Here is a 12,646-nt window from a genome sequence, read left to right on the forward strand (position 1 = left end):
AGCTGAATTGAGCATTCAGCTAGGCCACGATACAACGATTAATTTTGCATATCTGACTCCACAGAGTCAAGCTCACGGATAAAACAAGAAGATTTCTCATGCTAATTTGAAGGAGAATTCCACCGAAAACTGGCTTTGAAGTTGTTATTCTGGAAATGTAGACATCATCTTTGTCTTTCCCAAGATTTTTAGGGTTTATGTGTTGAGTTTCAAGTTCTCAAGATTAAGGAAAATGCTAAATCCTTAAAGTTGAGTTCAGTGGAATTCCCCTTTAATTGAGTGGAACTATATCTCCGCTCCCAGCCAATCTTTCCCTCCGTTTCTCCTTACCGACTAGCACCGCCACGATCAGCCCGGTCACCCTCTGCTCCTTCACCTCCTGGATCATGGGCTTCTCGCCGGGCGCCGTGGCCTTGCTCATGACGGTGAGGGCGTTGACGTGAGTGACGGAGCGCACGGTGGCGGCGGTGAGCCACGGCAGGCCGAAGAGCGGGCAGAAGGCGCCCAGGGTGACGATGAGCAGCAGGTCCAGGTGGAAGCCCGAGCCTTTGACCAGGCGGCGCTCCTTCTTACTGACTATCAGCCTGGGAGTCGGAGGAATGGGGGGAAAATGTCAGGAAAAAATCGGGAAAAGGCGGAGGGAGAAGCATAAGATGCACTTATGAAGCAGGAATACGATTTTTGCAACCACAGTCTAATTTGAAAGAAGCCTAACATGTTACGAGCCTAGTAAGAGATTCTAATACCTCATACACTTTCATAGCATAAACTGCTCCTACTGCTACTTCTACCACACACACACACACACACATTCCACACCCAGAGCATTACCAGATAATCATACGTACGAGGTGATCTGGGTTTCCATGAAGATGAGGATGAAGACGAGGAGGGCGGGTATAATAGATGCCCCCATCATCCAGGGAGGAAAGGGATGCTTGTCACCAAAGGGACTGATGAACCAGCCTCTCTTCTCAGGAGACGTGACCGAAAAGCCCGAAGGCACGTTGAGTTTCTAAAAGTCCGAAAGACAGGGCTTCAACACAAAAATCATGGTACTCTGCATGTTTAAATATTGATATGCGGAGGATTTTTTTAGGATTTCCTAAAAAAGTACTGCTAAAAAATTCTACTTCAAAGGTAGCAGTCTATCAGGCATCTAGCAGCAGTTCTAATGTAAGGTGAGAGAATGACAATTTTGCATTCATTTTGTATTTGCACGTGTGTGTGAGTGTGTGTCTATTAGCATGAATGGACTGTTGCTGCAGTTACCTGTGTGTAAGTGTCAGGAATTGAGTAATCCAACAACACTGAGAATAAGATTGAGATGGGGATGCCAAAGTCACCAATGATTCTTCTGGCCTGAGGGAGATTCAAAGACAAAACATAACACTCAGATCAAAGTTTTGCATAACCGCACAATAACATAATAATAGAGGTTTTTCCAAAGAAAATACAATTAGCCTTTTCTCTGTTTTTCTGGTGGTGTAGTGGTGAGAATTCGCCGTACCCATCACCTTGGCCCAGGTTTGATTACAACTCAGGCAAATGGTTTAGTTTAAAAGAAAACACTAAACTAACAAAACTATTCATTTCTAAGAGTCATTACCTGTCAGAAAGCTCATCCCATCACGAACCAGAGATGAACCAGGAGCCTAAGAATTTCTGCTATCAAAACCGACACGTTTTCCACTCAACCAGCTGAGCCTTTGAGAGTTATGAAGCATGACACCCTCTAATTCAATTTAAAGGAAAAATCCACGCTTGGATACCTAGATATGATCATTCTGTGGTGTTCACTGCATTCCAGGAGTTCTTCTGTGATGAAGCGCTGCAATTTACTTCTCTGGTGTACCCACTTTCCCTCAACCTGCCTCGTCTAGTTCTACGTCTCCCAGAATGCCTTCGACAACCCCCAGAGAACGGTTGTGAACTTGTTGCTTTCAATCAAAGGTTGGTGTGTGGGCATATAAATATAGCTAACTAGCCAACTAGTTGAACACTGTGTTAATGCTCGCAGCCCCTTACTTAAAACACAACACGTTTAGTGGCTGCATTGCATTCTGGTCTTTTGAGGCTGCTGTTGGTGGAGAAATTGATACCAGACTGACCAAAACCTGATGTTTACCCTTGATGTTTTACATTGTTGAAACATTTTTTGCTATCAAACTCCATTGTAGCTGTTGGAAATATCTTATGAATTCATGCCATCTACGTTTGGCCAGTAATCCGCAGGAATAAGAAAAACACCATCAAACCACAAAAGGGAACCTGAAATGCAAGGTGCATCGACAATAGCTGCTTTTAGCTGTTTTTACGGTGGATCTTTCCTGTGATCGATGCCCATGAGAAGCCTGACATCCACTGTGAGTAAAAGTTTGTTGGGACGTGCAGTAGGGCAAAATACCTTTCCGCCTAGGAATCGGCTGTTCCTGAACTTCCTGAGGAAGAAGGCCACGAAGAAAGTTCCCATCATGAGGACCAGAGACAGCAGAGCGGTGTTGGGCTGGTTAAGGATGGCAGAGTCGTCAACTGGGGGCCCACCAGCGTCCATCTGGCTGCTGGACTGTGGGGTCACTGTGTGGGAGGGGGCAGAGGGGTAGCTTGCCATCAGTGGATGCTCCTGAAATACCTGGAAGTAAAAAGAGACTCTCAGTTTATCTTCAAATGGTTGGCTATTGTGGCTTTTTGCAGATGAAACGAAGGAGGATTAAATCAAACAGTTGGACTTCATTAACATCATTAACATGTGCATCAATACTACTACTACAACTACTATTACTACTACTACCACTATTACCACTACGACTACTACTAATGGTAATAATTGTTCATGGTCTGCCATTTCAGGGTGCCAAAAAGTATTTATTGAACAACGTAATTTATCCAAATACTTTCAGGTATCGTAAAGTGTTTTACTGTTCAACTACTGATAGAGTTAATTGTACTGTATTTTATCTGGAGTAGCTACCTTGATGAGCTTGGAGAAAGTCTCATAGATGAAGATGAGGGAGATGAGGAAGGCAAAGATCTCCTGGGTGAAGGGCGAGATGTAGCGAACGAGGAAGCTGCCCTCTGCTGCCACAATCACCAGGACGATGAAGATGAGCCAAAAGCCAATCCACACCCGGCCGGTGAGGTACTCAAACCCCTGGGCTTGACAGAACTGAGATAAAGGCACAGAGACAAAATAATAACATGTTTATGGAGGACCAAATGGGAAACTCTTTTGCAATATAATCAACTGAGATAGTAACTAAATTCCAGCAGTTACATGTTAATGTCGATAAAATAGTCAAAGGATAATAATTCAAAGGATTATGGTAAAGCTTCAAATCAAATAAAAACATGAAAATCATCAAAATTAGAGTTAATGAGGTTTTGTGTGACAGCTGTGTAAAGTATACTGTTAGGATTTCTCTGTATTCTGTTCAGGCACCTTGTAGAAGGCTTCTTCAAACACCAGTAAGGGTCCTGAGAAGCCAATAATGAGAAGGGGCTGACCAGCTAGCAGCGAGAATATAATTCCAAGAGTCGCAGTGGAGACGATAAGCTCAGACACTCCCATCATGCCTTCTGTTTTCTCCCCTGTGTGTCAAAACAGCCACAAAAACATACAAAAATACTTTTAGAACACACGTATCAAAATGACATGAAATCCAAAATGGTTCATGCTGTTTTGCCTATCTTTGTATCATTCACTTAGAAAATAATCACACATCCATCCATCACACATCCATAAAAGCCAAACCAAACCTACCCAGCAGGCCTCCGAAGGTTATGGTGGGCGACAGTGCGGCAAAATAGATGAAGATGACGGCAGCGATGCACTGCATGTCCAGGGCGTCCTTGATGTCGCTGACGTAGCGCGGGTAGCGGCGGCGGATGTCGTGGATCAGGCCTCCGAAGGGGATCCCCGAGCGCTTCAGGGGGTCCACCTCCTGGTCCCCCTCCTCCTCCTCCTCTGGACTCACCTCTACGGGTTTGTTACAGGGTCGGTTAAAAATACTACTCAAACTACTACTACTACTATTAATGACAATAATAATTAACCCATGAAATAAACAATCAAAAAAGTCAAAAACAGGCATAAAACAGGAAGTTGGGAAAAGCAAGGTTTTCTTACTATTTCCTTACATAGATAGATGTTTATTACACTTTTAGAAATGGTGATGTAAGCTTTTACAATTTACAATTTCCCATTTGGCAGACGCTTTTATCCAAAGCAACGTACATATGAGATTTTAATACAACACAAGCAAGGATCTAGTCAGGAGAGAACAACGAGAGTAAGTGCCATAAAGCTTTTATCTTTTATCATCATCAGCTTTTATCATCATATACTATGAAAAAAGCAGCAAAAGTGTAATGCTACGTCTTTTAATGTGTAACTTGTAACATTAAAGTTATGAATGGGATTTCAAACCTACTTTTGGACTGGAAACACCAGCCGTTAAAGTGAGAGACGTCCTCATCGCCTGAACTATCAACTGGAAATACTTTCAGGCCAACCAAAAATCCCTAGTTGCAAGGATCTTTTGTTTAGTGAAGTGATGGAAACAAAACATCTTGAAATGTATTGTCAAATTTCTAAAACTGATGCTTTTACTGTCCCATAGCACAAACAGAGCATACTATATCTTCAAGGGCTTGACAGGCTGTTAATCAGTACCGATGACTTAACGATTACTTCACCAGGTGCTGAGATTTCTGGATTTAAAAACTTTCTGGCCTGTATTCTGTTGTGGAACAAAAACTTTTGCGTCGTGATAAATCACCTCTGATGACACATTACGTTTCTGTTGGATCTTTGCTCTAATTAGCTAGCTTACTTGCTTACTTGTGTAAATGTGAGTCATTATTTGTGTCGATTACAGGCCACTGCAAGCTGTGCCAGAGATATGTCGATGTTGAAATTTCTTGGTCACCAATAGAGGTTGATTAAAATCATAGATTACTTGACGCCCCTTTAAGCCCCATTATAAAATGAACTATGTTGTCAAAAAGGAAACTGGGCTGCAGATGATTTTCCAGAAATATTGTTTTTGGCATTGTTTTGTACTTGCATTGCTAGTCTAACAACTTCGGCTTCCAGAATGGAAAAAACTTCTTTCAAACCTGGACTAAGAGTTGAGGATCTGGGCTTGAAAATACTTCATTGAGTACCTTTGTTGTCCTGCTCCAGTCCAGGTGCGAAGGACTGGTGCCTCTTGAGTTCCCTCTCCTTCCTCTTGCGCAGCATCTGCTTCTGGAAGTCGGCCACCGTCTTCAGCAGGTCCTTGCCCTCCACATCCGAGGGCGGGATGACGATGCTGCAGTCCAGGAACTCGTTGATGCCATTCAGGAGGTCCTGTCTGTCATCCGCAAAGTAGGCCACCTCATGGAAGTTCTAGGGCAAAAAGATATCAGTATTGGCACTCATGGAAGTCCATTCAAGCCAATGGGATATTTCTAACTGTAATTGTATATTTATAGTATCTGATACTGGTGAGAGGTAACGTGAATTTCCATTATGTCTTATGTGTTCAGAAAAAAGAGAATTCTTCAGTTGTTTTTACTTCTCAGGTTTTATTATTCTGAAGAAAACCATATAGCAAAGAGGGCTCATCAAAAATTACTGGAAAGTAATTATTTTAATAAATTTCATTACGCAATGACATATCCACCAAGCCAAACTCACTAAGTCATGACTTATTTGTGTACAAAATGGTATTATTTCTGGTGATTTTTGGTAATATTGAGCAATAAATGAATGTACATTTTCTTCTGATATATTGTGTTTTGGAAACCCTTCAATCATATGAATGAAATGTGCAATGCTTCATCCAAGCATACCTTGTCAGACATGAGAGTGGAGAAGGAGCGTCCGATCTCATGATAGTCCACGTTGGACTGACTGGGCCCCAGCAGGACGAAGAGGAAGCGCACCGGGACGGGGACCTCCAGCACCGACTCCAGCAGCACCGCCTCATTCAGCCGGACGAAGGCCATGGCTGGCTGCTCCAGAAACTCAACACAGCCTTGGGTGGAGGAGAACAGACGGCAGATTGTTTAGTGAATTACACTGGGGCACGATTTTGCACTTCACCACGTTTAGAGTGACATGTTTGGTAACAGAATCTGTTAGACGGTACTTTGGCTAACAGGGCATTCGTCATCTGTTTATTACACCTTACATGAGGTGTGAAGCAAGCTTTTATTAGCAAGTATCATGCTATGTAGAGGTGAAAACGGTGTAATTCTGTGTCTTACACCAGAACTTCCAAGGTTTAAAACCAAATGTGAATGCTCAAGATTTGAAGCAACCTAAAACCAAGAGCTGTATGGTTATTTTAAGAGAAGTTGTGATGGCCATTGGTGTGGAACAATACCAATTGATGGAAATTACATCACACTCAATATTACACGGCCTTATGTCCATCATCCTAGAGAGAATCCCTAACAATAACGGACATATTACTGGTCCCATATGTGAAAATCTTTGGAAAGTGCTTTGCTATGGTTGCTCGTTAGGATTAATTAAAAATATTAAAAAAAGAGAGAAAGAGAAAAAGCAAATGAATCCCACCAATCTACTCATTATTAGCCAGTTCCATGTGCTTACCAACTAACACAATAACAGCTTCAGCATCTTTGGGAATCTTGGCCAGGAGTTTCATGGATCTGGCTGCAGCTGGATGGCTGTCAGGAGGCAGGGGGTGGAGGGATTTCTTGGAGGGGGAACAGCGTAAAGATTAGCGACAACATAGTCTTGGCATGCATAATTTAACAGTATAATACAGCACGGGACCATAAATAAACCATAAACTTTAAAGTGGAAATAGCAACCTACATGTATGTATGAATTCTGCGATATTATTCTTATGCCCCTGTGTGGCTCATTCTAAAATTGCGAAGATGGATGACTTGTTCCTGAATTGTATTTTTTTTTTTTAATGGGCTGTTTTAAATTTGCCAACATTTCAAGCCATGGGGAACATTAACTTTTCACAGTTAATGCATCAAGAAGTTTTAACTAGGAGCACCTGTAAGCTGACTAAGAACATAATCTGACACATGTGGTAGAGGGAGACTTGCTTTCTCTGACTTCAAGCACTACCTACACGACTTCTGACCTCATGGAGGAGTGTTTCAAAGACCGATACAAGAGCCACAGGCCTCACATCAGGAATTTACTCTAATCATGGCTAAATCTATGCTTACTGGTGATTCTCAGAAGTTAATGCAAACCACAAACTAGAAAAAGACAGCTCAACATTGCTTTTATCTCCATCCATTTAGATAGCTGAGTTTAATTATCCTGGTGGATTCCTGTCAAAAGTATTTAATCAGTTACTTTGGCCTCGTTAAATCATATTTACTGAGCTCCACTGTTCAAACTACGCCCTCAGGCTATCGCTGGATGGATCGCATATCTTGGATAAATCGCCAACCTCTGAAAATTGACGCAAATGGTTTGGAAGCATGCGGAGTAAAGAGAGCTGGACAACTAGAGACAGACAAGTGCAAAAGAAAAATAGCCAAGCGAACTCACAAACAGGCTCACAAACACGTCTTGTTTGGGGTCGTATACCGGCCCTTTGCCGTCGTGGTGCTCCTCGTGCTCCTCGGCCACCAGCGGCAGGTTGGTGTCCTGGACGTGGTTGTGGTTGAAGCTGCCGTGGAGACTGGCGGACGAGTGGTGGCGGTGAAAGCGGTGTTTCATGTCACTCGGGTGGCTGGGAGAAATGAAAGCGGAGAAAGGGGTTAGAAACTTACGATCACGCTGAAATCCACAGAATTCCAGGTTTCAGTCTCAGTTCATCCAGGAGATAATTGTCTCTCGAATTCAACCTCGCAGACTTCAGTTCAGCTTTAACTAATCAGACTCTCTTACTGCAGAAATTCGGCTCACAATCGACCAAATGAAAACACAAACCAGCCTAAAGGCAAGGCGGGAAGACTGACAGGTGGTTCTGAGACATGTTCCCAAGCAACATCAGAACATTACTTTGTTTTCCTTCATAGATACAACCATACATGCTCAATATGTTTTTCTCCTAACTATCGGGAGCTCAACAGGAGCTTGTGTAACCATGTGACATCTCTCCAGCCTGAACAAGGAAAGTAAACAAAGAAATAAGTCTGCTTTCTGCTTCTCTTACAGTGCAGTTTATCGCTTATTTATAATAAATAAGTAAGAGGATGTCAGTCAAAAGAGCTGTGGGACTTGGGATTCAGGAAAAGAGGCCAGGATTCGTGTTCACCCAATCTATCTTCTGTTCATTCAAAATATTTAATAGTGTCACTACATTGCAGTGGCAACCCAGCCCATAGATTCAGAATACTCATTAGCTAAATCTTTCTTAGCACTGTGGCCTCACAGCAAGAAGATCCTGGGTTTGATTCCCTGCCCCGGTCCTTTCTGAGTGCAGTTTGAATGTTCCCGTGTGTTTTCTCCAGTTTCCTCCCACAGTTCAAAGACATGCAGGTCAGGTGAATTGGAGGCTCTAAATTGCCCGTAGGTGCGAGTGTGGGTGTGCTTGTCTGTCTGTGTGGTCGCCCTGTGATGGACTGGCAACCTGTCCGGGGCGTTCCCCTGCCCTTCTGCCCAATGCATGCTGGGATAGGCTCCAGCAATCTGCAATTATGAATAGGAATCAGCGAGTATGTAAAATGAATGACTGAATTAATAAATCTTTCCAGTTTTATAGCAAAGTTAATCAAATGGTAATGACAACGACATCTGCATCGTAACTTTTTTATTGTTAATTTTACATTAGAGCATCAATAGAGACAAAGCTGTGTGGCCTTATTATCTGTGCTTGTGTGCACATGTGCATGTTTTTCTCTGCCTCTTAAAAGGGAAGCAGCAGTATTCTGTGCGTCAGCGACCAAGCCCCTCAACACCGCTTCATCACACCGCCGCTCGGTCCAACGGTGACATCACCTCACTCATTAGGTCCGCACGGTCCAATAAGACGGCGCCCAAGTTGGACCCGGCGGCACCCCGAAACAAAGGAACGAGGTGTGACACTGAAGCGAATTGTGCTCGTGACGTGTCCAGAGGATCTTTAAAGTGGACTGAGTAAGCGATGAGCTAAATTCTAACAGCAACTCGATGTATTTCTCTCCACGTCGTAAATCTCGTATCTCGGACCGCCGATGGCTCTAATGACAGAGGTTTTTTTTTCCCCGTGGAAGCAGCCAGTGACATGCTGGGAAATGATGTGGAAAGGCTGCGAACGATGGGATGAGCACATGAGGGCCTGGTGCTGAGAGTGTTGGCTGACTGTCTAATTATGTGTTTGTGTGTGTGTTTTTGTGTGTGTTGGTTTGTGTGTGTGTGTGAGAGAGATAGAGCTTATTTGCCAAAAAGTCGCTGTGTACAAGTATCACTCAACGCACTACCACAGCATTTAAAAGCCAAATAGAACATAAATAATAATAAATAATAATGTTAATAATGTCCTATTATGTGTTATGATCTATCCAAACCGCTGAAGTGCCACCACACAACAGCAATGTCCATGCAAGATTACTGTGACTGATCGAACCCGGGAAATCCCATTCGGTAATTCGGTTTGACAGCTGACATTAAGTTAGCTCGCTTTTTCATTATGTAACTGTGAAAAATCTATCATGCACCCCGGGTAGCACACTGTGCCTTCGGCCAGATGTGTTAGGTTAGTTTAGTTAGCCAGTGCCAATGCCAATCAATAAGCGGTGGTGATTTGAGGGAGCTGGATGGAGCGAGGTGAGAACATGTCACATAATTACATAAACGTGCATGTATTTATTTGATCACACATTTACCAATACGCATTTAATGTCACTATGCTTTGAGCTAATTAATGTGAGCGCCTGTGTAGAAGCCTTGATGTTAGGAAGGCAGGTGGCTGGAAGTGTGGATGTCTATGAGGTTATCAAGTGGGCGATTCCTATCACAGATGCTCCTTTGAATTCGGATCATGACACCTCCAGAGGGGTCAAAAGTAAGTGTAAGTTCTTGTGTCCCATAACCATCACTTAGGCTTACACTGAATCGACAGCTTCACACCCAATAATTTCCGACCACACTATCGACCTCAGCTGCAGTGGGCTAATGGGGCGGTTGACTGGGCCGGCTTGACACAACCTGCTCAGCTGTACTGAAACCAAAATGCACCAAAAACATCATAGGCTAAAGGGACTGCTGGTCCTGTTTGCTGGTCCACTCAGCGGTTCAGAAAGTAAATCTCTGGCATGAAGACACTCCAATAGCTTGATGCTTCAATAGTCAATCTCCTTTCAACTCAACTCTTGCGCCATTGCCTTTATCAATAGCATGTTAGTCTGTTTGTTCTCAAATCAAAGTGCACAGTTTGCTCCCTCTGAGTTCTCGGTCCTGCTGGCGACACCATCATTACAAACGCATGTTTCACGGCCAAGCATTATTCAAACCCACAGAACTTCATTTTAAATTCTAGTCAAGATCCCAAGCTTTCCAAAGATACCAAATATGTCACGCTGAATTACAGGGAAATGTGTATGAGACATCTAGGTTTTTTCCATCTGATGTGAAATGTGCAGCTATAAAAAAAGTGGCGTCTCGGAAATTTAAGAGGAAACTCAGGATGCAAGGGGTTAATTTGATGGTCCATGTTGAAGTCTTGACATTTGCAATTTAATCCACCATGGGGAAGTACACCAAACACTGAGCCAAGTGTTGTTGAATGTCACATTTTGGAAATTGCCTGTTCAGTTTCCAACAGTTAAGCCTTTCAACAACCACCACAGCAGAATGGCCTAGCGGTTAATGAGGTTCTCCCCCAGCAGGAGGGCCGGGATTGGATCCTTGTGCGGTCATACCTTCAGAAACATCCTTGAACAAGATACTTAACCCCCCTATCTGTTCCAAGGATACCACACTAGCTGGCCGACCCGATGCCCCAACCAGAGGATGAGTATATCAAGTCAGTGAGTGTTACCATGCTCACTGACCTGTGTTTGAGGAGCAAAGCCCGGAGAACACTGGGCCGGTCCTCGGCTCTGATCTGGTCAGAGATGATCATGGTCTCCACCACCAGATGGGCGATGCCAGGCAGTGAGTTTTGCTCCAGGTCCAGCAGGATGGCACCTAGGGCAGGAAAGAAAAGTTGGTGAGATTGGATTTTCCAAAAACCAGAGATACATTATGTACATCCAGTCAAGGTGCTTGGCTGAATGTGAATCTTGAAATAAACAAAGATAGCCCGCACTCTGTTTCTTCTTAAACAAAGATAACCTGTATTCTGTTTCTTTAAAGAAGAAAATGTGGCTATCTTTGTTTATTTCAAGATTGTCCATATTAGCCGGCCCACCAAAAATAAACAATAGAATTCTGTTTTTTGTGTAAGACTCAATGTTTGTTCCATGAATGTGAATCAAAACAAAATCATTCAAACCCACACATTATTAGCTGTCTTTTCAACAGAAAATATTTTGATTGAAAATGGATCTTCATCAGGCTGGTTTTTCCAACAAAAGATGATAAAGACTTGAGGGCTTGATTTTTTTGTGTTTCTTTTTGAAGTGAGATGGTTTCATAAGCCCCTTCTGGATTTTATTTAATCTGCATCTGCATCTGTTAATTTTCTGTCCTCTTTCTATCAATTTTGATAAATAAACCAAACCAGGACCTGTACAGTGTGCGGCTGCACTGCTGCAGGCAGGGGCTTTTTACCGTGTGTGATGGTGCGGCGAAGCTCCAGCAAGCTGCGGAAGGAGAGCGAAGCCACGTGAGGTTTGCCCCAGCGGTCCGTCTCCTCCTCCACATCCTCCTCAAACTTGATCCAGCGAGCGCGCTCTTTCCATCGCATTTCATGGTCCTTCTCCACAATCAGCTCATTCAGCTCCACAAACACCTGAGGATGAGGCAGTCACCTTTAGTGCTCAAATATAACACATGGTTTTAAATGCTGTGGTTGTGAAGGTAAGGCCAGTGTCAGTGATTACCCCCTTGGATATGCTGAAAAGTTTTGTGAACAAACTGTAGTCTTCTTGGGTGGTTTGGAAAAAACAAGCATCCATCAAAATGAAATTGTTGATGCTGTATGATTAGTATGATCTGTATCTGCATGCTCCCAGTTCTCAGAAACTGTATGAAGTTTCTAGGAACTGGGATCAGTTACAAGCATATTAAAAACTGTCAACTTCCCCCACATTTTTCTCTCCTCACTCCAACCTTCACCAGTATGTAACTTGTACCGATGAGGCAAGGAACATTCTTGGAACCCATAATAATCTACCCAAAGAATATGATTTTGCTACAGAGAACACATCCAACATAAAGGTTTTGCAGGGCATATCTTGGATGGGAGGGATATTTTACTAAAACATGACATTATACTGATAGAAAAAAAATACACAAATGACGAAGATAGCTAATTCAATGACACAGTCTACATAGATGTTTATAGGGGCCAACTGAAGGATAACTCAGTGGTTTGGATGCAGCTAAGAGGATAACTGAGTGGTTTGGAGCGGACTTTTGTCACATTTCAACAGACATATTTCATTAAAATCATTTTCCATGAAGCTCTCTCAGAGCTATAAACTGACCTTGGCACTTTTTTGAGGCTTAGTGACACTATTGCTGTTTAAACTGGAATAAAAACGCAAGTAGCAATCATGCTCTTTAGTCTTT

The 12,646-nt window shown here is 43.0% G+C and overlaps 1 protein-coding gene across 1 annotated transcript in view; it reads right to left on the reverse strand.

Annotated features, from left to right (window-relative positions):
• slc4a3 (solute carrier family 4 member 3) overlaps positions 1 to 12,646 on the reverse strand; it is a 39,963-nt gene that overhangs the window by 3,188 nt on the left and 24,129 nt on the right. The window contains exons 6-18 of the mRNA XM_078285891.1: positions 11,684 to 11,864; positions 10,963 to 11,098; positions 7,535 to 7,718; positions 6,605 to 6,710; positions 5,836 to 6,020; positions 5,167 to 5,389; positions 3,761 to 3,976; positions 3,440 to 3,588; positions 2,972 to 3,166; positions 2,408 to 2,632; positions 1,273 to 1,362; positions 849 to 1,015; positions 331 to 584 (exon numbers count right to left, since the gene is read on the reverse strand). Coding sequence (XP_078142017.1) covers positions 331 to 584; positions 849 to 1,015; positions 1,273 to 1,362; positions 2,408 to 2,632; positions 2,972 to 3,166; positions 3,440 to 3,588; positions 3,761 to 3,976; positions 5,167 to 5,389; positions 5,836 to 6,020; positions 6,605 to 6,710; positions 7,535 to 7,718; positions 10,963 to 11,098; positions 11,684 to 11,864 — 2,311 coding nt within the window. The remainder of the gene's footprint in view (positions 1 to 330; positions 585 to 848; positions 1,016 to 1,272; positions 1,363 to 2,407; positions 2,633 to 2,971; positions 3,167 to 3,439; positions 3,589 to 3,760; positions 3,977 to 5,166; positions 5,390 to 5,835; positions 6,021 to 6,604; positions 6,711 to 7,534; positions 7,719 to 10,962; positions 11,099 to 11,683; positions 11,865 to 12,646) is intronic.

The sequence above is a fragment of the Centroberyx gerrardi genome, chromosome 10, assembly GCF_048128805.1.
Source record: "Centroberyx gerrardi isolate f3 chromosome 10, fCenGer3.hap1.cur.20231027, whole genome shotgun sequence".
NCBI lineage: Eukaryota > Metazoa > Chordata > Actinopteri > Beryciformes > Berycidae > Centroberyx > Centroberyx gerrardi.